Raw genomic sequence first — 22734 nt, 5'->3', positions numbered from 1 at the left:
TTCCCGATACTGTGGACTGTTCTCAGTACTGTGGTCACTGCGGACTGTTCCCGATACTGTGGTCAGTACGGACTGTTCCCGATACTGTGGACTGTTCTCAGTACTGTGGTCACTGCGGACTGTTCCCGATACTGTGGTCAGTACGGACTGTTCCCGATACTGTGGACTGTTCTCAGTACTGTGGTCACTGCGGACTGTTCCCGATACTGTGGTCACTGCGGACTGTTCCTGATACTGTGGTCACTGTGGGCTGTTCCCGGTACTGTGGTCACTGTGGACTGTACCCAGTACTGTGGTCACTGCGGACTGTTGCCGATACTGTGGACTGCTCTCAGTACTGTGGTCACTGCGGACTGTTCCCGATACTGTGGTCACTGTGGGCTGTTCCCGGTACTGTGGTCACTGTGGACTGTACCCAGTACTGTGGTCACTGCGGACTGTTCCCGATACTGTGGACTGCTCTCAGTATAGTGGTCACTGCGGACTGTTCCCGATACTGTGGACAGCTCTCAGTATAGTGGTCACTGCGGACTGTTCCCGATACTGTGGACTGTTCTCAGTACTGTGGTCACTGCGGACTGTTCCCGATACTGTGGGTACTGTGGGCTGTTCCCGATACTGTGGACTGCTCTCAGTACTGTGGTCATTGCGGACTGTTCCCGATACTGTGGACTGCTCTCAGTACTGTGGGTACTGTGGGCTGTTCCCGATACTGTGGTCACTGTGGGCTGTTCCCGATACTGTGGTCACTGTGGGCTGTTCCCGGTACTGTGGGTACTGTGGGCTGATTGCGATACTGTGGGTACTGTGAACAGTTCCTGGTACTGTGATCACTGTGGGCTGTTTTCGGTACTGTGGGAACTGTGAACAGTTCCTGGTACTGTGATCACTGTGGCCTGTTCCCAGTACTGTGGTCACTGCGGACTGTTCCCGATACTGTGGTCACTGCGGACTGTTCCGAGTACTGTGGTCACTGCGGACTGTTCCCGATACTGTGGTCACTGCGGACTGTTCCCAGTACAGTGGTCACTGTGGACTGTTCCCGATACTGTGGACTGCTCTCAGTACTGTGGTCACTGCGGACTGTTCCCAGTACTGTGGTCACTGCGGACTGTTCCCGATACTGTGGACTGTTCCCAGTACTGTGGTCACTGCGGACTGTTCCCGATACTGTGGACTGCTCTCAGTATAGTGATCACTGCGGACTGTTCCCGATACTGTGGACTGTTCTCAGTATAGTGGTCACTGCGGACTGTTCCCGATACTGTGGACTGCTCTCAGTATAGTGGTCACTGCGGACTGTTCCCGATACTGTGGACTGCTCTCAGTATAGTGGTCCCTGCGGACTGTTCCCGATACTGTGGTCACTGTGGGCTGTTCCCGGTACTGTGGTCACTGTGGACTGTACCCAGTACTGTGGTCACTGCGGACTGTTCCCGATACTGTGGACTGCTCTCAGTATAGTGGTCACTGCGGACTGTTCCCGATACTGTGGACAGCTCTCAGTATAGTGGTCACTGCGGACTGTTCCCGATACTGTGGACTGTTCTCAGTACTGTGGTCACTGCGGACTGTTCCCGATACTGTGGGTACTGTGGGCTGTTCCCGATACTGTGGACTGCTCTCAGTACTGTGGTCATTGCGGACTGTTCCCGATACTGTGGACTGCTCTCAGTACTGTGGGTACTGTGGGCTGTTCCCGATACTGTGGTCACTGTGGGCTGTTCCCGATACTGTGGTCACTGTGGGCTGTTCCCGGTACTGTGGGTACTGTGGGCTGATTGCGATACTGTGGGTACTGTGAACAGTTCCTGGTACTGTGATCACTGTGGGCTGTTTTCGGTACTGTGGGAACTGTGAACAGTTCCTGGTACTGTGATCACTGTGGCCTGTTCCCAGTACTGTGGTCACTGCGGACTGTTCCCGATACTGTGGTCACTGCGGACTGTTCCGAGTACTGTGGTCACTGCGGACTGTTCCCGATACTGTGGTCACTGCGGACTGTTCCCAGTACAGTGGTCACTGTGGACTGTTCCCGATACTGTGGACTGCTCTCAGTACTGTGGTCACTGCGGACTGTTCCCAGTACTGTGGTCACTGCGGACTGTTCCCGATACTGTGGACTGCTCTCAGTATAGTGATCACTGCGGACTGTTCCCGATACTGTGGACTGTTCTCAGTATAGTGGTCACTGCGGACTGTTCCCGATACTGTGGACTGCTCTCAGTATAGTGGTCACTGCGGACTGTTCCCGATACTGTGGACTGCTCTCAGTATAGTGGTCACTGCGGACTGTTCCCGATACTGTGGACTGTTCTCAGTACTGTGGTCACTGCGGACTGTTCCCGATACTGCGGACTGTTCCCGATACTGTGGTCACTGCGGACTGTTCCCGATACTGTGGACTGTTCTCAGTACTGTGGTCACTGCGGACTGTTCAAGATACTGTGGACTGTTCTCAGTACTGTGGTCACTGCGGACTGTTCCCGATACTGCGGACTGTTCCCGATACTGTGGTCACTGCGGACGGTTCCCGATACTGTGGACTGTTCTCAGTACTGTGGTCATTGCGGACTGTTCCCGATACTGTGGTCACTGTGGACTGTTCCCAGTACTGTGGTCACTGCGGACTGTTCCCGATACTGTGGACTGCTCTCAGTATAGTGGTCACTGCGGACTGTTCCCGGTACTGTGGGTACTGTTGGCTGCTCCCAGTACTGTGGTCATTGCGGACTGTTCCCGATACTGTGGACTGCTCTCAGTACTGTGGGTACTGTGGGCTGTTCCCGATACTGTGGTCACTGTGGGCTGTTCCCGATACTGTGGTCACTGTGGGCTGTTCCCGGTACTGTGGGTACTGTGGGCTGTTCCCGGTACTGTGGGTACTGTGGGCTGTTCCCGGTACTGTGGGTACTGTGGGCTGATTGCGATACTGTGGGTACTGTGAACAGTTCCTGGTACTGTGATCACTGTGGGCTGTTTTCGGTACTGTGGGAACTGTGAACAGTTCCTGGTACTGTGATCACTGTGGCCTGTTCCCAGTACTGTGGTCACTGCGGACTGTTCCCGATACTGTGGTCACTGCGGACTGTTCCGAGTACTGTGGTCACTGCGGACTGTTCCCGATACTGTGGTCACTGCGGACTGTTCCCAGTACAGTGGTCACAGTGGACTGTTCCCGATACTGTGGACTGCTCTCAGTATAGTGGTCACTGCGGACTGTTCCCGATACTGTGGACTGCTCTCAGTATAGTGATCACTGCGGACTGTTCCCGATACTGTGGACTGTTCTCAGTATAGTGGTCACTGCGGACTGTTCCCGATACTGTGGACTGCTCTCAGTATAGTGGTCACTGCGGACTGTTCCCGATACTGTGGACTGCTCTCAGTATAGTGGTCACTGCGGACTGTTCCCGATACTGTGGACTGCTCTCAGTATAGTGGTCACTGCGGACTGTTCCCAATACTGTGGACTGTTCTCAGTACTGTGGTCACTGCGGACTGTTCCCGATACTGCGGACTGTTCCCGAAACTGTGGTCACTGCGGACTGTTCCCGATACTGTGGACTGTTCTCAGTACTGTGGTCACTGCGGACTGTTCAAGATACTGTGGACTGTTCTCAGTACTGTGGTCACTGCGGACTGTTCCCGATACTGCGGACTGTTCCCGATACTGTGGTCACTGCGGACTGTTCCCGATACTGTGGACTGTTCTCAGTACTGTGGTCACTGCGGACTGTTTGCGATACTGTGGACTGCTCTCAGTACTGTGGTCACTGCGGACTGTTCCGAGTACTGTGGGTACTGCGGACTGTTCCCGATACTGTGGTCACTGTGGACTGTTCCCAGTACTGTGGTCACTGCGGACTGTTCCCGATACTGTGGACTGCTCTCAGTATAGTGGTCCCTGCGGACTGTTCCCGATACTGTGGTCACAGCGGACTGTTCCCGATACTGTGGACTGCTCTCAGTATAGTGGTCACTGCGAACTGTTCCCGATACTGTGGACTGTTCTCAGTACTGTGGTCACTGCGGACTGTTCCCGATACTGTGGTCACTGTGGGCTGTTCCCGGTACTGTGGGTGCAGTGGGCTGTTCCCGGTACTGTGGGTACTGTGGGCTGTTCCCGGTACTGTGGGTACTGTGGGCTGTTCCCGGTACTGTGGTCACTGCGGGCTGTTCCCGGTACTGTGGGTACTGTGGGCTGTTCCCGGTACTGTGGGTACTGTGGGCTGTTTGCGATACTGTGGACTGCTCTCAGTATAGTGGTCACTGCGAACTGTTCCCGATACTGTGGGCTGTTCCCGGTACTGTGGTCACTGTGGGCTGTTCCCGGTACTGTGGTCACTGCGGGCTGTTCCCGGTACTGGGGTACTGTGGGCTGTTCCCGATACTGTGGTCACTGTGGGCTGTTCCCGGTACTGTGGGTACTGTGGGCTGTTCTCAGTACTGTGGTCACTGCGGACTGTTCCCGATACTGTGGTCACTGTGGGCTGTTCCCGGTACTGTGGGTACTGTGGGCTGTTCCCGGTACTGTGGGTACTGTTGGCTGTTCCCAGTACTGTGGTCACTGCGGGCTGTTCGCGATACTGTGGTCACTGCGAACTGTTCCCGATACTGCGGACTGTTCCCGATACTGTGGACTGCTCTCAGTACTGTGGTCACTGCGGACTGTTCCCGATACTGTGGTCACTGTGGACTGTTCCCAGTACTGTGGTCACTGCGGACTGTTCCCGATACTGTGGACTGCTCTCAGTATAGTGGTCCCTGCGGACTGTTCCCGATACTGTGGTCACAGCGGACTGTTCCCGATACTGTGGACTGCTCTCAGTATAGTGGTCACTGCGAACTGTTCCCGATACTGTGGACTGTTCTCAGTACTGTGGTCACTGCGGACTGTTCCCGATACTGCGGACTGTTCCCGATACTGTGGACTGCTCTCAGTACTGTGGTCACTGCGGACTGTTCCCGATACTGTGGTCACTGTGGGCTGTTCCCGGTACTGTGGGTACTGTGGGCTGTTCCCGGTACTGTGGTCACTGTGGGCTGTTCCCGGTACTGTGGGTACTGTGGGCTGTTCCCGGTACTGTGGGTACTGTGGGCTGTTCCCGATACTGTGGTCACTGTGGGCTGTTCCCGGTACTGTGGGTACTGTGGGCTGTTCCCGGTACTGTGGGTACTGTGGGCTGTTCCCGGTACTGTGGTCACTGTGGGCTGTTCCCGGTACTGTGGACTGCTCTCAGTACTGTGGTCACTGTGGGCTGTTCCCGGTACTGTGGGTACTGTTGGCTGTTCCCAGTACTGTGGTTACTGCGGGCTGTTCGCGATACTGTGGACTGCTCTCAGTACTGTGGTCACTGCGGACTGTTCCCGATACTGCGGACTGTTCCCGATACTGTGGTCACTGCGGACTGTTCCCGATACTGTGGACTGTTCTCAGTACTGTGGTCACTGCGGACTGTTCCCGATACTGCGGGCTGTTCCCGATACTGTGGTCACTGCGGACTGTTCCCGATACTGTGGACTGTTCTCAGTACTGTGGTCACTGCGGACTGTTCAAGATACTGTGGACTGTTCTCAGTACTGTGGTCACTGCGGACTGTTCCCGATACTGCGGACTGTTCCCGATACTGTGGTCACTGCGGACTGTTCCCGATACTGTGGACTGTTCTCAGTACTGTGGTCACTGCGGACTTTTCCCGATACTGTGGTCACTGTGGACTGTTCCCAGTACTGTGGTCACTGCGGACTGTTCCCGATACTGTGGTCACTGTGGACTGTTCCCAGTACTGTGGTCACTGCGGACTGTTCCCGATACTGTGGACTGCTCTCAGTATAGTGGTCCCTGCGGACTGTTCCCGATACTGTGGTCACAGCGGACTGTTCCCGATACTGTGGACTGCTCTCAGTATAGTGGTCACTGCGAACTGTTCCCGATACTGTGGACTGTTCTCAGTACTGTGGTCACTGCGGACTGTTCCCGATACTGTGGTCACTGTGGGCTGTTCCCGGTACTGTGGGTACAGTGGGCTGTTCCCGGTACTGTGGGTACTGTGGGCTGTTCCCGGTACTGTGGGTACTGTGGGCTGTTCCCGGTACTGTGGTCACTGCGGGCTGTTCCCGGTACTGTGGGTACTGTGGGCTGTTCCCGGTACTGTGGGTACTGTGGGCTGTTTGCGATACTGTGGACTGCTCTCAGTATAGTGGTCACTGCGAACTGTTCCCGATACTGTGGGCTGTTCCCGGTACTGTGGTCACTGTGGGCTGTTCCCGGTACTGTGGTCACTGCGGGCTGTTCCCGGTACTGTGGGTACTGTGGGCTGTTCCCGATACTGTGGTCACTGTGGGCTGTTCCCGGTACTGTGGGTACTGTGGGCTGTTCTCAGTACTGTGGTCACTGCGGACTGTTCCCGATACTGTGGTCACTGTGGGCTGTTCCCGGTACTGTGGGTACTGTGGGCTGTTCCCGGTACTGTGGGTACTGTTGGCTGTTCCCAGTACTGTGGTCACTGCGGGCTGTTCGTGATACTGTGGTCACTGCGAACTGTTCCCGATACTGTGGACTGTTCTCAGTACTGTGGTCACTGCGGACTGTTCCCGATACTGTGGTCACTGTGGGCTGTTCCCGGTACTGTGGGTACAGTGGGCTGTTCCCGGTACTGTGGGTACTGTGGGCTGTTCCCGGTACTGTGGGTACTGTGGGCTGTTCCCGGTACTGTGGTCACTGTGGGCTGTTCCCGGTACTGTGGGTACTGTGGGCTGTTCCCGGTACTGTGGTCACTGTGGGCTGTTCCCGGTACTGTGGGTACTGTGGGCTGTTTGCGATACTGTGGACTGCTCTCAGTATAGTGGTCACTGCGAACTGTTCCCGATACTGTGGGCTGTTCCCGGTACTGTGGTCACTGTGGGCTGTTCCCGGTACTGTGGTCACTGCGGGCTGTTCCCGGTACTGTGGGTACTGTGGGCTGTTCCCGATACTGTGGTCACTGTGGGCTGTTCCCGGTACTGTGGGTACTGTGGGCTGTTCTCAGTACTGTGGTCACTGCGGACTGTTCCCGATACTGTGGTCACTGTGGGCTGTTCCCGGTACTGTGGTCACTGCGGGCTGTTCCCGGTTCTGTGGGTACTGTGGGCTGTTCCCGGTACTGTGGTCACTGCGGGCTGTTCCCGGTTCTGTGGGTACTGTGGGCTGTTCCCGATACTGTGGTCACTGTGGGCTGTTCCCGGTACTGTGGTCACTGCGGGCTGTTCCCGGTTCTGTGGGTACTGTGGGCTGTTCCCGATACTGTGGTCACTGTGGGCTGTTCCCGGTACTGTGGGTACTGTGGGCTGTTCCCAGTACTGTGGTCACTGCGGGCTGTTCGCGATACTGTGGTCACTGCGGGCTGTTCGCGATACTGTGGACTGCTCTCAGTACTGTGGCCATTGCGGACTGTTCCCGATACTGTGGGTACTGTGGGCTGTTCCCGGTACTGTGGGTACTGTGAACAGTTCCTGGTACTGTGATCACTGTGGACTGTTCCCAGTATTGTGGTCACTGCGGACTGTTCCCGATACTGTGGACTGGTCCCAGTGCTGTGGTCACTACGGACTGTTCTCAGTACTGTGATCACTGCGGACTGTTCCCAGTACTGTGATCACTGCGGAATGTTCCCAGTACTGTGGTCACTGTGGAATGTCCCCGGGTCTGTGTTCACTGAGGGCAGTTCCCTATTCTGTAATCACTGCCGTTTGTTCCCGGTACTGTGCTCACCGTGGACTGTTCCCGATACTGTTGTCACTATGGATTTTAAAATTCTTTTTTTTACACGGGTTGTGAATATTGCTGGTTAGGCCATCATTTATTGCCCATCCCAAGTTGCTCTTCAGAAGGTGGTGGTGGGGCAGCATGGTGGCGCAGTGGGTTAGCCCTGTTGCCTCACGCCGCCGAGGTCCCAGGTTCGATCCCGGCTCTGGGTCACTGTCCGTGTGGAGTTTGCACATTCTCCCCGTGTTTGCGTGGGTTTCGCCCCCACAACCCAAAGATGTGCAGAGTAGGTGGATTGGCCACGCTAAATTGCCCCTTAATTGGAAAAAATTATTTGGATACTCTAAATTTTTTTTAAAAAAGAAGGTGGTGGTGAGCTGCCTTCTTGAACCGTTGCAGTCCCTGAGGTGTAGGTACACCGACATTGCTGGTAGGGAGGACGTTTCAGGATTTTAACCCAGCGACAGTGAAGGAACGGCGAGATATTTCCAAGTCAGGTTGGTGAGTGTCATGGAAGGAAATCTCCAGGTGGTGGGCGTCCCAGGTATCTACTGCTCTTGTCCTTCTAGATGGTAGCAGTCATGCGTTTGAAAGATGCTGTCTAAGGAACGTTGGTGAGTTACTGCAGTCCATCTTGCAGATGGTACACACGGCTGCCACTGTTTGGTGGTGGAGGGTTTGAATGTTTGTGGAAGGGGGAGCAATCAAGCAGGAAGCTTTGACCTGGATGATGTTGAGCTTCATGAGTGTTGCTGGAGCTGCACTCATCCAGGCAAGTGGAGAATATTCCATCAGACTCCTGACTTATGCCTTGTAGGTGGTGGACAGGCTTTGGGGGGATGGTCAGGAGGTGAGTTACACGTCATAAGATTCCTAGCCTTTGACCTACTCTCATTGCCTCAGTATTAATATGGCTAGTCCAGTTCAGTTTCTGACCAATGGTAACCCCGAGGATGTTGATTATGGTGGATTCAGCGATGGTAATGCCATTGAATGTTGGATTGGCTTGGATTTGTTTATTGTCAAGTGTACAGAGGTACAGTGAAAAGTATTGTTCTGCGCGTAGCTCAGAGAGATCATTCCATACGTGAACAGGAAATACATAATAGGGCAAACATAAAAATACACAATGTAAATACATAGACACAGGCATCGGGTGAGGCATACAAGAGTGTACTACTAGAAGCTTTTCACAGTAACTTCATTGAAGCCTACTTGTGACAATAAGCGATTGTTATTATTATTACTCGGTGGGTAAGATGTGTGAAGAGATCAGATCAGCCCATAAGAGAGTTGTTTAGGAGTCTGGTAACAGCGGGGAAGAAGCTGTTTTTGAATCTGTTAGTGCATGTTCTCAGACTTTTGTATCTCCTGCCCGATGGAGGAAGTTGGAAGAGTGAGTAAGCCAGGTGGGAGGGGTCTTTGATTCTGCTGCCCGCTTTCTCTCGGCAGCGGGAGGTGTAGACAGAGTCAATGGATGGGAGGCGGTTTTGTGTGATGGATCGGGCTGTGTTCACGACTCTCTGAAGTTTCTTGTGGTCTTGGGCCGAACAGTTGCCATACCAAGCTGTGATGCAGCCAGATAGGATGTCTTCTATGGCTGACAAGGGTGTGTACAATACTTTGCTTCCTGAAGTCAATGACCAGCTCTTTCGTTTTGCTGACATTGAGGGAGAGATTGTTGTTGTTACACCATTCCACTAGGTCCTCTATATCCTTCCTGCATTCTGACCCATCGTTGTTCGAGATCCGACTCACTATGGCCGTGTCGTTAGCAAACTTGTAGATGGAGTTGGAGCCAAATTTTTCCACGCAGTCATGGGTGCATCGGGAGTATAATAGAGGGCTAAGTACGCAGCCTTGCTGGGACCCGGTATTGATGACTATCGTGGAGGAGGTGTTGTTGTTTATCCTTACTGATTGTGGTCTATGGGTCAGAAAGTCAAGGATCCAGTTGCAGAGTGAGGAGCCAAGTCCTAAGTTTTGGAGCATTGATATGAGCTTGGCTGGGATTATGGTGTTGATGGTGGAGCTGTAGCCAATAAATAGGAGTCTGATGTCGATCGAAGTCCTTGTTGTCAAGATGCTCCAGGCATGAGTGTGGGGCCAGGGAGATGGTGTCTGCTCTGGATCGGTTGCGGCGGTATACGAATTGCAGTGGATCTAGGCATTCTGGGAGTATGAAGTTGATGTGCCTCATGACCAACCTCTCTAAGCACTTCATTACGATTGATGTCAGGGCTACCGGACAATAGCAATTGAGGCACATTGCCTGGTTCTTCTTTGGCAACGGTATGATGGTGGTCTTCTTGAAGGTAGTTTGCACATTCTCCCCGTGTTTGCGTGGGTTTCACCTCCACAACACAAAGATGTGCAGAGTAGGTGGATTGGCCACGCTAAATTGCCCCTTAATTGGAAAAGAATGAATTGGGTACGCTAAATTTAAAAAACAAAGGGGAAAAAAAAAATACCTGGATGGCACTCACACTATGGAAATCACTACTTTCTACTTAGCCCAATGTCTGAGCATGGGGTGTGGGAGTGGTGTTGCTTTGATTTGAAAGTCTCCAAGTCACACACCATCCTGACAAGGAAACATTGGCCCTGGAACTCCCCACCTAACACCTACACCACATACTCGCTGCTCCAGTTCAAGAAGGCAGTTCGACAGGGTAATTGGGATGGGCAATGCGCAATGGGTAATCCCACATTGCCTTGTCAGTGATGCTCACATCTGGGAATGAAAGAATAAAAAGAAGCAATCGATTTATCCTGTGCATTAACAGTCATTTTAAGTTCTTTGTTGAAACAGGTGGTTTTGCTCATGTTTCGCCAGAGTCAGGACCTCCTCCTACAAATGGGGAATTCAATAGGTTCACCCAATGTGGTCAGTGGCAACCAGAATTCGCACAGGGTAGATCAGTTGGTTGGTGTTGACTCTTGCTAAGGGGCAGGAAGTTTAAAGGGGATGTGAGGAAAAACATTTCCACCCAGCGGGTGGTGGGTGTCTGGAACTCACTGCCTGAAAGGATGGTGGAGGCAGAGACCTTCATAACATTCAATAAGTATTTGGACGTGCACTTGCGATGCCAAGGCACACAAGGTTATGGGCCAAGTGCTAAAAAATAGGATAAGAATACTAAGGTGGTTGTTTTGGCTGGTGTGTACACGACAGGCCCAAGGTCAGCACAGGTAGCACAGTGATTCGCACTGTTGCTTCACAGCTCCAAGGTCCCAGGTTCGATTCCCAGCTTGGGAATGCTAATTTGCTAATTTGCCCTTAGTGTCCAAAAAAGGTTAGGAGGGGTTGTTGGGTTACGGGGATAGGGCGGAGGCGTGGTCTTATGTAGAGTGTTCTTTCCAAGGGCCGGTGCAGACTCGATGGGCCGAATGCCTCCTTCTGCACTGTAAATTCTATGACAGAATTCTATGGTAGAAGGGCCTTTTCTTGGCGTAGTGGTTAGTGCTGCTGCCTCACAGTGGCGAGGTCCCAGGTTCGATCCCGGCTCTGGGTCACTGTCCGTGTGGAGTTTGCGCATTCTCCCCGTGTTTGCGTGGGTTTCACCCCCACAACCAAAAGATGTGCAGGTAAGTGGATTGGCCACACTAAATTGCCCCTTATTTGGAAAAATTGAATTGGGTACTTTAAATTATTTTTAAAAAGAAGAGCCTTTCCTATGGTGTAGACCTCTAGGACTCTTAAGGTAAGGAATTATTCCAGGTGGGTGTGTTAGTATGGGGCTTACCAGGGTCTGTGTGCCAGATCCACCATTTGGTACATGCCCGTCCTCAACTCAACTATATTCTTGTTCTGACGTTCCCTGAGGAACCCACACTGGTGTCTGCCTGGGTTTCCTCCTGGTGCTGTGGTTTCCTCCCACAGTCCAAAGACCAAAGAACATACAGTGCCGAAGGAGGCCATTCGGCCCATCGAGTCTGCACTGACCCACTTAAGCTCTCACTTCCACCCTATCCCCGTAACCCAATAACCCCTCCAAACCTCTTTGGCCACAAGGGCAATTTAGCATGGCCAATCCACCTAACGTGCACGTCTTTGGAATGTGGGAGGAAACCGGAACACCCGGAGGAAACCCACGCAGACACGGGGAGAACGTGCAGACTTTGCACAGACAGTGACCCAGCGGGGAATCGAACCTGGGTCTCTGGCGATGTGAAGCCACAGTGCTAGCCACTTGTGCTACCGTGCTGCCCAAAGATGTGCAGGATTGGTCATGCTAAATTGCCCTTAGTGTCCAAAAAAAAATGTTAAGTGGGGGTTACTGGGATAGGATAGATACGTGGGCTTCAGTAGGGTGCTCTTTGTAAGGACAGGTGCAGACTCGATGGGCCGAATGCCTCCTTCTGCACTGTAAATTCTATGATTCTATCTCACTCACGGTGAGGAGTGAGGGGTTAAAACCAGATACAGGTCAGGACAAGTGACAAAATACCAAGTTAATACCAAATGGGCAAAGGTTTTGCTGGGTTCAGTTATATTTGAGTGTGGTATGCGCTCTGTGTCCAGCCTGTGCTTGGATAGGCAATATCAGTTCACCATCTGAAATAGGAACGAGTAAACCATTCAGCCCTTCGAACCTGATCTGACATTTAATAAGATTAAGGCTGATCTAACACCCACTTTCCTGCCTTGACTCCATAACCCTTAATTCTCCTACTGATTATAAATGTATCAATCTCAGCCTTGAAAATGTTCAAGGACTCAAACTCCACAACATCCTGGGGTAGAGGCAGCTAACCTTAGATCAGCAACCGGAGTGAGACAGAGCGTTCAGCTGGGGCTTCTGTTCCCAGTTGCTGTCCAGTGATATGTTGGTGGTGGACTTGGCTGTGATGGTTTCCATGGTGGAACAGTTTGCAAGCAAGTATCTTATGGGTTCCCTGGATAGCGACAGGTCACTTACACAATGTATCCTTCCTTACAGAATGATCAGTTACCTGCAAATCTCTGGAGTTATTTTCATCCCGAAATAGACTGGGAGATCAGGAGTGGCTGCAGAATGAGCTGTATTTCAGTGATTTGGTGTTTGTTTGTACTTGGCTTTGGACTCTATGCAGGTGAGTGACTGTGCTTACATGTTGTATGATTGGTAACACATATTAAAAACACAAAGCTTCTATGTGACTTAAGAGGGCATTGTGTTTGGCCAAACTTTGAATCATTAGCCAACGTGATAAAGAAACATATATATTGTTTGTACTCCACATCACCACAATGAAATGGAACATAACTTTTCTCTGCCCCCAAAACAGTTTTCTAAACACTTTTCATGAAGACACTGCCCCTGGAAGGGCCACAGCATACAATAAGGTTCAAAAGGTTCATGAATTTCCTGTGCAGTGCTGCCTGTTGTATCCCCAAGCCCTTCCCCCCCACCAAGTTCTAAGCAAGCAGGTGGTAGCCGTGTCCACTGTAGCCAAAGAATGCTTCCCAGTACGCCTGTAAAACCTTGTTGGGAATTGGGGTGTGCAGGGTTGTGGGGGGGAATAATTCTAGGACTATCTCTCAACCAGTAAACTTTGGTGAGACCACAATCTTCAGTACCTATGAAGTAGGGAACTTCCAGCTATTGGAAGAATGCCTCTCTCTCCCAGTGACCAGGAGGATCTGATAATACTGGAGAGCCCTACTATGATATTCTATGGTAGAAGGGCCTTTTCTGTGCTGTAGACCTCTAGGACTCTTAAGGTAAGGGATTATTCCAGATGGCTGTGTTAAGATGGGGCTAACCAGGGTCCGTGTGCCAGACTCACCATTTGTGGGTAACTACTGGTGTAATACAACTGTTACGATGCCCATGAAGGCCACGGGGATCATTGATTGAGTTCCCCATGGGATTTGTGGAGTATTAGTTCCCCTATTGAGCGGGCAGCGGCTCACCCAATAGGAACCATTCGGCGGGAGTTTAAAGCACGCAACCCAGATCCGGACTGGCGTTCCTGAAGGATCCCTGGGCTCGGATGCAAGCATTATACACCACAGCAGGGGTTCTTTTCGTTGTTCAAATGAAAAAGAGTTTTGTATGAAGCCTGGCCTTGGCGGGGGTATTACAATAACTGGAAGCAAGGGGCTAAAGATCAGATAGCTAGGAATCAACCGGTGCTTTCAACATCCTATGCAAAGTTTTACCAGTGGAAATTTAGAAGGATAAACACAAAGAGCAAAAAGCAGAGTGCAAATACTGGAAGTTTCTCAGTACAATGCCCTGAGCACTTTACATTTTCTGTAAACTCACTGTTTTGCCATTAAGATGCATCACACCATCTTTGACTTTAACCCCTTAACCCTCAGTGCCAGATCTATTGAGCTTCTCATAGCCCTCAGCTTTCTGCTTTGGGAGATTGAGGTTACAACTTCCCCCCTCTTGTGTTGACTCCTCGTTCTGATAAATTGCCTTCTGGACAGCTCAATCGAGTGCCCATTCTGCCCATGTTCAGTGATGGTGAGTGTTCTCAGGTTATTGAGCGAAATACAGACACCCAAGTCTGACTGTTTCCTCACAGAACCTGCAAAAGCAAGCATGTTCTAGCAAGAACAACGTGATAGTGATTGGGAATCACTAATCTATAGAACAATCCAGCACTGAAACAGGTCATTTAGCCCATCAAGTCTATAGTGACCTTGCCCTCCCTGTGGGTCACCCATTGTAATCCAATCTCCTGCTCACACCCCAAACCCGCACAACTGCTTCTCTTGGCTCTACATCCAAAAAGTAAGTTTAAAAACTAAAATTACAATGTTATAGGCAACCTTAACAATCACTCTTGAGAGCGATTAGCTGACTTCTGGCTGTGCAGACTGAACTGTACAACCATTAACAAAGCTATCACGGTAAGAAGTGGGTCACTGTCTGTGTGGAGTTTGCACATTCTCCCCGTGTTTGCGTGGGTTTCGCCCCCACAACCCAAAAGATGTGCAAAGTAGGTGGATTGGCCACGCTAAATTGCCCCTTAATAGGAAAAAATTAATTGGGTACTCTAAAAAAAAATTAAAAAAAAAAAAAAAAAAAATCACGGTAAGAAGGGGCAGCATTCTCCCCTACCCGGCGTGACAGAGGGTCCCGGAGTAGGGGAGTGGCGCCAACCACTCAGGGGTCGGCCAGCCCCGCGCCGGAGCAGTTGGCACCAGAAGACTGGCGCAAAAAACCGGCGCCCCCGGCAGCGGGGCTGGCCGAAAGACTTTCGCCGGTCCGCGCATGCGCTGGCAGTGACGTCAGCGGCAGCTGGCCGCTGACGTCACTGCCGGCGCATGCGCGATGTGGGGTTCTCTTCCGCTTCCGCCATGGCGGCCGCGGAGGATAATAGTGCAGCCAGGGCACTGGCCCGGAGTCTGAGCGGGGGGGCCCCGATCGCGGGCCAGGCCACCGTGGGGGCACCCCCCCGGGGTTCGATCGCCCCCCCAGGACCCCGGGGCCGCTCGCGCCGCTGATCCCGCCGTTCCAGAGGTGGTTCAAACCTCGGCGGCGGGAGAGGCCTCCCAGCGGCGGGACTTCGGCCCATCCGGGCCGGAGAATCACCGCAGGGGCCTCTCCGATCGGAGTGGCGAGATTCCGCCGCCGCCACTTCCCGGGTGGCGGAGAATCTCTGCCACGGCGGGGGCGGGATTTTAGGCGGCCCCAGGCGATTCTCCGACCCTGCTGGGGGTTGGAGAATTTCGCCCAAGATCTGGAAACGAAGCCTGCAATACCTTTCCCTTTCCTTGTTCAGTTATGCTGGTGACAAAATGTGACCTTCTGGTTAGTGCTGTCCTGTGCTCCACATTTCCCTCACATCATCCTGACATTGTTGCATTCTTGTTAATTCTTAAATTGTGCAACTTGACAACTGAGTGGGAACAGGGTGTGATTGACGCATATTACTAATTTACAGCTGAAGGTGACAGCCAACCAAAGCCTCTTGAGTGTTACAATGACTATCTCAAGGAAATTATCTGCACCTGGAATGTAGATCCAAACACAAACTGCTCAACTGATTACAGACTGCAATATACGTTGGTGGAAATGACCGATGAGTAAGTGAACATATTTTTACCTGCACATCTTGTACAATCCTGTGTTGATGAGAATGAAAGGGGGCAGAGGAGTAAGAATGGACAGGCAGATATACTATGAAAAGAACCCAATATGGAATGATGGTACCTCAGGTAAATGAGGACAAAGGCCAGCACCTGAACCCTTGTTTTATAACTACTTTTGGATTGCACGTTACTATGTAACAGATGAGACCATCCCCCATTGAAGGTGATATCCGCACCCGATAAACTTCTCCCACAAATTGGTCACCAGGAGCATTCCCAAACCATTAAAACACGAGCAAAGTTAGACATATTCTGGGACTGGCACAGGAAGAACTGGAAATCAAAATCAAATCAAGAATTCAAAATATAAGCCTCTTTCTTTCTATTTTTCAGGGTAAAGGATGTTAAAACGCTTCCCGGATCAATTTGTCAAAGCAGTATCATAACACAGGCGTTGGTATTTACTGCCATATATGAAATTAAGGTTATCGTCAAAGGAATTGTGTTATTCTCCAAAACCGTTATACCATCACAGACCAGTAAGTGGGTTCCTGGTTCATCATGCGAGTGCAGTTCTAGGCATTCCCCCAATAAGTTATTATTCATAAGCCGCCTGCAGGGATTAAACTTTCTTTCCAGTGCACCTTCTTGTATGATAATTTGTGCTTTCACGCGACGTAGATTGGTACGTCTTAGCGCCAAAGCACCCGAGTTACATTCAACACAATAGCACTTTATAGGAGTAGCTAAGTCCCTTGCTGTATTCATCAATGCCATACTTCTTACAATAGATGTTGAAATTCTGTTCACAAACATATACATAGACAGAGATATGCTGACTGTCCAAAATACCTTTAATACATTTTCACAGCCTGACAGACCAGATGAAGCTATAATCCGCGCATTAAGGAACACAAAAAGGTTCCTCGGATATTTCGAGAGTGCTCATCAACCCGCCATTGCAAATTAGGTTATGTACCACGTCTACCTTTAATTACAACATACTGCACAATTGCCCAACAAATAAATATGGTTAAAAATCATTTTGAGAAGTTAAAATGAAATGTTAATTCACTAAGCCAATATAACATTAATAAGAGGCGGGCAGCACGGTGGCGCAGTGGGTTAGCCCTGCTGCCTCACGGTGCCGAGGTCCCAGGTTTGATCCCGGCTCTGGGTCATTGTCCCTGTGGAGTTTTCGCATTATCCCCGTGTTTGCGTGGGTTTCGCCCCCACAACCCAAAGATGTGCAGGCTAGGTGAATTGACCACGCTAAATTACCCGTGAATTGGAAAAAATGAATTGGGTATTCTAAATTTTAAAAAAAACATTAATAAGAGGCAAAAATCTAAAAGATTTATTGGTCTCTCACCCCTCTCCCTTTCTCTCATTTGTGGCCCCCTTGTTATGGGATCTCTTGTGGGATTTTCAATGGCTTTCTCCACCCAATGAAAAACACACCTGAAACTGCTACTCGGGCGTCACTAGAAGCTAAACAAGAACTGAAACCTTAACTAATCTCCCCATCCTTCATCCAGGATACTGATACCAGCTGAGATATCAGGTTATGCGAACTCTGGGAGCGAATGGATAGGACTTCAGATTGAGTGATCATATCAGGAGATGGGACTAGGTGGAGTAGAATCCTTATTGTTCCCTCTAAGTTTATGGGTAAAGTCAGTGGTTTTTGCAGACTGTATATCGCCACAGAGTAGAATGGGGTTTTTTTGTCCAGCGCTTTGCTTATGTTAAGTTAGAATACTGTGATGTTCCCTAAATTTTTGAAACATTTTTTTCCAGTCAAACCCTTGGCTCCGCACACCCTCAAGATAAACACTTCAGAAAAGGACGAGCAGTTCCTGGTCTGGGTTGATGATTACAAGGACAAAAATATTAAAAACAATCTGGAGTATCAAGTCGCTTGCATGAGAACAGGAGGAAACTGGAAGGTTTGCATTCCAACTTCAGGCCTACCACCTCTTGGGCTGTTTTAAATTTGTTCACTGGTCCTCATAATCAAATGTCTTCAAAGTTTAGAGTTTAGCCTATCTCTAAGCCTACCATGGTAACTGAGGGCCTTTGAACTTGGTATCAAAATTGTGCCCCTTCTTTGAGTCTTTTGCAAGACTTTCATGTGAAGAGACCAAAACGTGAAACAATTTGCTTGCTTTGAACCCGCACTGAAGTTGAAAGTTTCACATGCTATGCTTAATTAGCAGCTATGTTTGAGTTTCAGCATACGTGCTTATATTTTGTCTGCCCCAGTCAAATTTCGAAACAATCTCTTAGCCTCAGATGGACTATTGGGAAAAGACAGGCCATTAGAGAGATGTAGAGAAGCCAGCAAGTCTGCATTATAAGGTTAATATTCAACCCCTTGTGCGTGCTCTGGTTTAGTGCAGCTGTTTTCTTGTCTTTGATACTTCAAGGCAGTATTCTTCCTGGATTCATTTCCTGTTTAATAAATCTTCTTGGAAACTTGATCTTGGAGGTGAAGGGGGTTCTCCCCTTCATTTTTCCAGTAATTCTGTGCCCCTCAGTTACAGTGGATAACGGAAAACCCGGTGGAATTTTCCACCCTAAACCACAACCTTTTGAAAGCTTCAAAAGTTGCAGAAGGGCATATGAGGAGGTGTGATAAAACCAACATGTGGTAAATAGGCTGGGGGGTGTTGTTTTGTCTATGGGCTCAGACAAATTGTTAGCATAGTGGACTGATCAAGGAGAGGTTTGAACCCATGAAAAATATCAGGTTTGGGGTGGGGGCTATTGGGAATTTCCCTGCTGCTTTTTATATTTGGAGACTCAGGTAAAGAGTAAATGTCCAATGTTTGGTTTACCACAAGAGTTGAAAAGGCCAAAAGGGGTGATTCTGGCCTTTTGAGGGAGGAGTAGGCATCGTGAGCAACCTTGTGATTATGTAACTGATGATCACTAGTGGACTATATCCCCAGGGGTCACTTAACCCGCTCTCCCCCAATTATAAGCAAATCGCAGTCACTTTTCTTTCAAAAAACAAACTGTGGACGGTGAATTTCCTCAGGATTTCACTCGTTCGTAGATGTACTTTTGGTGGAATTAAGACGAAAACCAGAATTAAACGTCGGCGGTGACAGGAAAATTCACTACCAGAAGGTAAATTAGATTTGGAGTATAATTTTAAGGCTGTTTATTGTAGGTGAGAAGCTCCACCAGGGAAAGAAACAGTTAGGATATGAAAGAAAAGAAACGTTGTTAATTGTGTAAATGAATGTACATGCTGAGGATGGAGTGCGATCTGTTGTGATATTGGCGGTTTGAGGTTTCCTCAGTTTCTGCTGTTCTTAAATTTGATATAGATGATTAACACAACGAACCAGAAAATACTGGTCCTGAAATCCGTGCTGGATCCTGGGTACACCTACCACATAAAGATTCGCTCCAAACCATTACCAAATTATGCTGGGGTGTGGAGTGACTGGAGCCCCATATGTGTCTGGCGTTACGGTAAGTGGTAAAAGTAAAAGGTCAATTTTGCCTTTTCTCCCCAATTGTGCCCACCCACTGAGCCCTGCGGGGGCAGAGGCAGCTCTCCATTGGCTGGCGGCAGGATCTTGCAGTCCCACGCTGTCAACTGGCTCTCACGAAGTTTGCACCCTCTGCCGCCAGGGGACCTACGATGGGGTTTCACAGCTGGGTGGGGGGGGAATCCCACCGGCGGAATGATCAGAAAATCCTGTCCATAATCCCTGCTGAAAGGGATGCAGCTCACCCCTCAGTAACCCACCCCTGTGGTCATGGTTTTCCCGGTAACTTGCAAAAAGTAAGGTGGAGCCTTTGAGGTCAATGTTTTTTTTTTTCTTTTTTAAAAAAAAATTTAGTGTACCCAATCATTTTTCCAATTAAGGGGCAATTTAGCGTGGCCAATCCACCCAGCTTGCACGTTTTTTTTTTTGGGTTGTGGGGGCGAAACCCACGCAGACACGGGGAGAATGTGCAAACTCCACACGGACAGTGACCCAGAGCCGGGATCGAACCTGGGACCTCAGCGCCGTGAGGCGGTTGTGCTAACCACTAGGCCACCGTGCTGCCCTTTGAGGTCAATGTTGAGTGGATTCCAAATCCAGCCGGACTCCACTGAAAAACAACAGAGCTCACTGAAGACTCTGGACGTGAAGACATTTCATAACAAGTTAGACATGTGGTCAAAGAAAAGGGGAATAAAGGGATATGGGTTCAGAGTGTGAATGCGCCTCAAGGGCAGCACGGTGGCCTAGTGGTTAGCATAACCGCCTCACGGCGCTGAGGTCCCAGGTTCGATCCCGGCTCTGGGTCACTGTCCGTGTGGAGTTTGCACGTTCTCCCCGTGTCTGCGTGGGTTTCGCCCCCACAACCCAAAAATGTGCAGAGTAGGTGGATTGACCATGCTAAATTGCCCCTTAATTGGAAAAAATAATTGGCTAATCTAAATTTATAAAAAAAAAAGTGAATGCGCCTCTAATTCACTTATCTCTCAGTCCGGAAGAAACGGTCTCGAACACGTCCGTACTTCAGAATATTCTTTATTGCGATCGGGGCAGCCCTCTAGGCCTCTCCACCTCGGAGAGTGCCAAAATATTGCTCAAAACACCCTTTCTTTATATGTTTTTTAAGGGGCTGTCCCTAACATTCACTTGAGCTTGCCCCCATTACAAAGCATAACTTATTTTTGCCATAGATCCAATACATGATAAACTTGTCATTGCCATAATTTCGATACATGATTTTACAGACCTTGAGGTTATCTATTGGCATATGAGTATATAGTAGTTTTAGCATAAACAGCAGGTGTTTAGCCACAGTAGCAGCGGCTCCCACATTTCATATTCCGTCATCCAGCCATCTTCCTTGTTTCTCAAGGCTATTCGGCTTACAGTCATGAGTCGGCTCACAAATTCAATAACAACTGCCCTATTTGTAATTTTCCACTAATGTGTCCCATTAATTCTGGCTTGTTCTGGCGATTAACCCTTGCTTCACATTCTCAAGTGTTTCAGATACTGTTTGTGTGGAGCCTAAATACCAATACAGACAGCTTGGGTTGGATGGCCTGTTTCGATATTGCCATTCTTTGTAATCCAAGGCACCCTCAGGAACTTTCCTTTCAACATTCAAATTTTGTTCATGGAATTTTTCCTTAAACATCTTCAAGCTTGCCAAAACCTGCTGGGGAATGTCTGTGTACACACTAAAGACATATTTGCAGCAGCTTCTGCCAATTCTTTGAAACAAGCTGACAGAAAACATTTCCTGTTAGTTGGCGAATCAACAAGACAGGCCAAGTCTTTTTTTTTTAAACCTTTCCGAGAAGTGATGGGATTGTGTGGAGTGAGGAAGCCAGGTCATGAGTCAGCATTATGTTCATGTTTCTCAATGTTTTCCGAAGAGTCCTGTGTGTTTTCTCCACCCACAGCCCAAGCTGTTCAAAAATGGCTGTTTAATGGCCCATTTTTGTATGCTTGCTATCACTTTAATCCTGAAGAGCTGTTCCAGTCCTCTCACAAACGCGGGCGGCACGGTGGCATAGTGGTTAGCACTGCTGCCTCAAAGCACCAGAGACCCGAGTTCAATTCTGGCCTTGGGTGACTGTGTGGAGTTTGCGTTTTCTCTCCGTGTCTGTGTGGGTTTCCTCTGGGTGCTCCGGTTTCCTCCCACAGTCCAAAGACGTGCAGGTTTAGTGGATTGGCCATGCTAAGTTGGCCCTTCGTGACCAGGGATGTGCATGTTAAGTAATGGGGTAACGGGGATAAGGTGGGGTGGACGGGTGAGTGGACATGGGTAGCGTGCTATTTTCAAAGGATCGGTGCAAGACTCAATGGGCCAAATAACCTCCTTCTGCACTCGGGATTCTATGAGAACATTCTTCACAATGACCTATTTTAATTATTTTCTTTTCCATTTAGGTTCCCCTGACTTGATTTCACCTGCATTATTTGTCCTAGTTTCCATCAGCGTCCTTTTAGCTGTGGTTCTCAGCTTCTTCGGTTTCAAGTTGTAAGTGATTTACAAACTGTGTACACAGAGTAAAACTCCCTCTGCACAGGAGTTAGATACAGATCCCTAAGTTCTACAGTGCAGTAATTTCCTTCCACAGTCTGTGCCGAGTTAGATGATCTTATCAGCCTGGGTGCAAAAATAAATCTTGCCTCCCAATCCCACCACCCCTCCCAATCCTGCCACCCAATGTCCCAGCAGAAATTGTTTTCCATGTGTGGAAATATTAAAGGGACAGAAAATTGTTTGATTTCACTTGTTGCTGGTGTCTGATGAGAAAGTATGGGCTGGATTCTCCCAAAATGAGGCTATGTCCCCACGCTGGAGTCAAAATGGTGGAGTTTTACTCCCGCAATTCCTATAAAAAAGTTGGACTAATTCAATGCCCTGCAGGGGGCTAGCAGAGACCCGGAGTAATTCTCGCAGCTTTAGCTGCGGATATGGGCCTCCGCACTTCCGGTTCGGAGTGTGGGCATGCGCATGGCGGCGGCCTCTAGCTGCCGCGCCGAGTTCCATGGTGGACTCCACACCAGGAAATGAGACCCCCCCCCCCCCGCCCCCGATGGCCTGAGCTAACCTGGCAGATCTAAACCCCGACTGGCTATAAGGCCCACCCCTGGCCTCCGATCCCCCGGCCCTCGACCGGGGCGGCCGTGGCTGAGTCCACAGCCACCACGCCAGCATCCCGACCGGCAGTAGGTGGTTAGTTCCACGCCGTTGGAAACTCGGCCCGGAGTGGAGGATGTCTGGGTGAGCCTCTGGCAATGGGCACCTCGCCGCACTCCGCGGTCACGCCGATTTTCGGGGCCCGGAGAATCGCCGGACCCGAATACAGCGTGAAAGTGGACTCTCCGTCCCTGTGCCGCAATTTTGGTGTGGGGCTGCGGAGAATGTAGCCCCACATATTTGGTTGAAACCAATTCCCCATTGTCAATCCGGA

At 50.0% G+C, this 22734-nt stretch overlaps 1 protein-coding gene across 1 annotated transcript in view; it reads left to right on the top strand.

Moving 5' to 3' along the window:
* The window catches only part of LOC119978909, a 44609-nt gene that overhangs the window by 10940 nt on the left and 10935 nt on the right, over positions 1-22734 (top strand). Inside the window, exons 2-7 of the mRNA XM_038820842.1 lie at positions 12691-12823; positions 15635-15776; positions 16176-16321; positions 17583-17731; positions 19121-19268; positions 21704-21794. Of these exons, the coding sequence (XP_038676770.1) occupies positions 12766-12823; positions 15635-15776; positions 16176-16321; positions 17583-17731; positions 19121-19268; positions 21704-21794 (734 nt within the window). The 5' untranslated portion in view covers positions 12691-12765. The remainder of the gene's footprint in view (positions 1-12690; positions 12824-15634; positions 15777-16175; positions 16322-17582; positions 17732-19120; positions 19269-21703; positions 21795-22734) is intronic.

Source organism: Scyliorhinus canicula, chromosome 15 (assembly GCF_902713615.1).
Source record: "Scyliorhinus canicula chromosome 15, sScyCan1.1, whole genome shotgun sequence".
NCBI classification, from domain to species: Eukaryota; Metazoa; Chordata; class Chondrichthyes; order Carcharhiniformes; family Scyliorhinidae; genus Scyliorhinus; species Scyliorhinus canicula.
The sequence above is the reverse complement of the archived record's forward strand: the minus strand, read 5'-3'. Positions and strand labels throughout refer to the sequence as shown.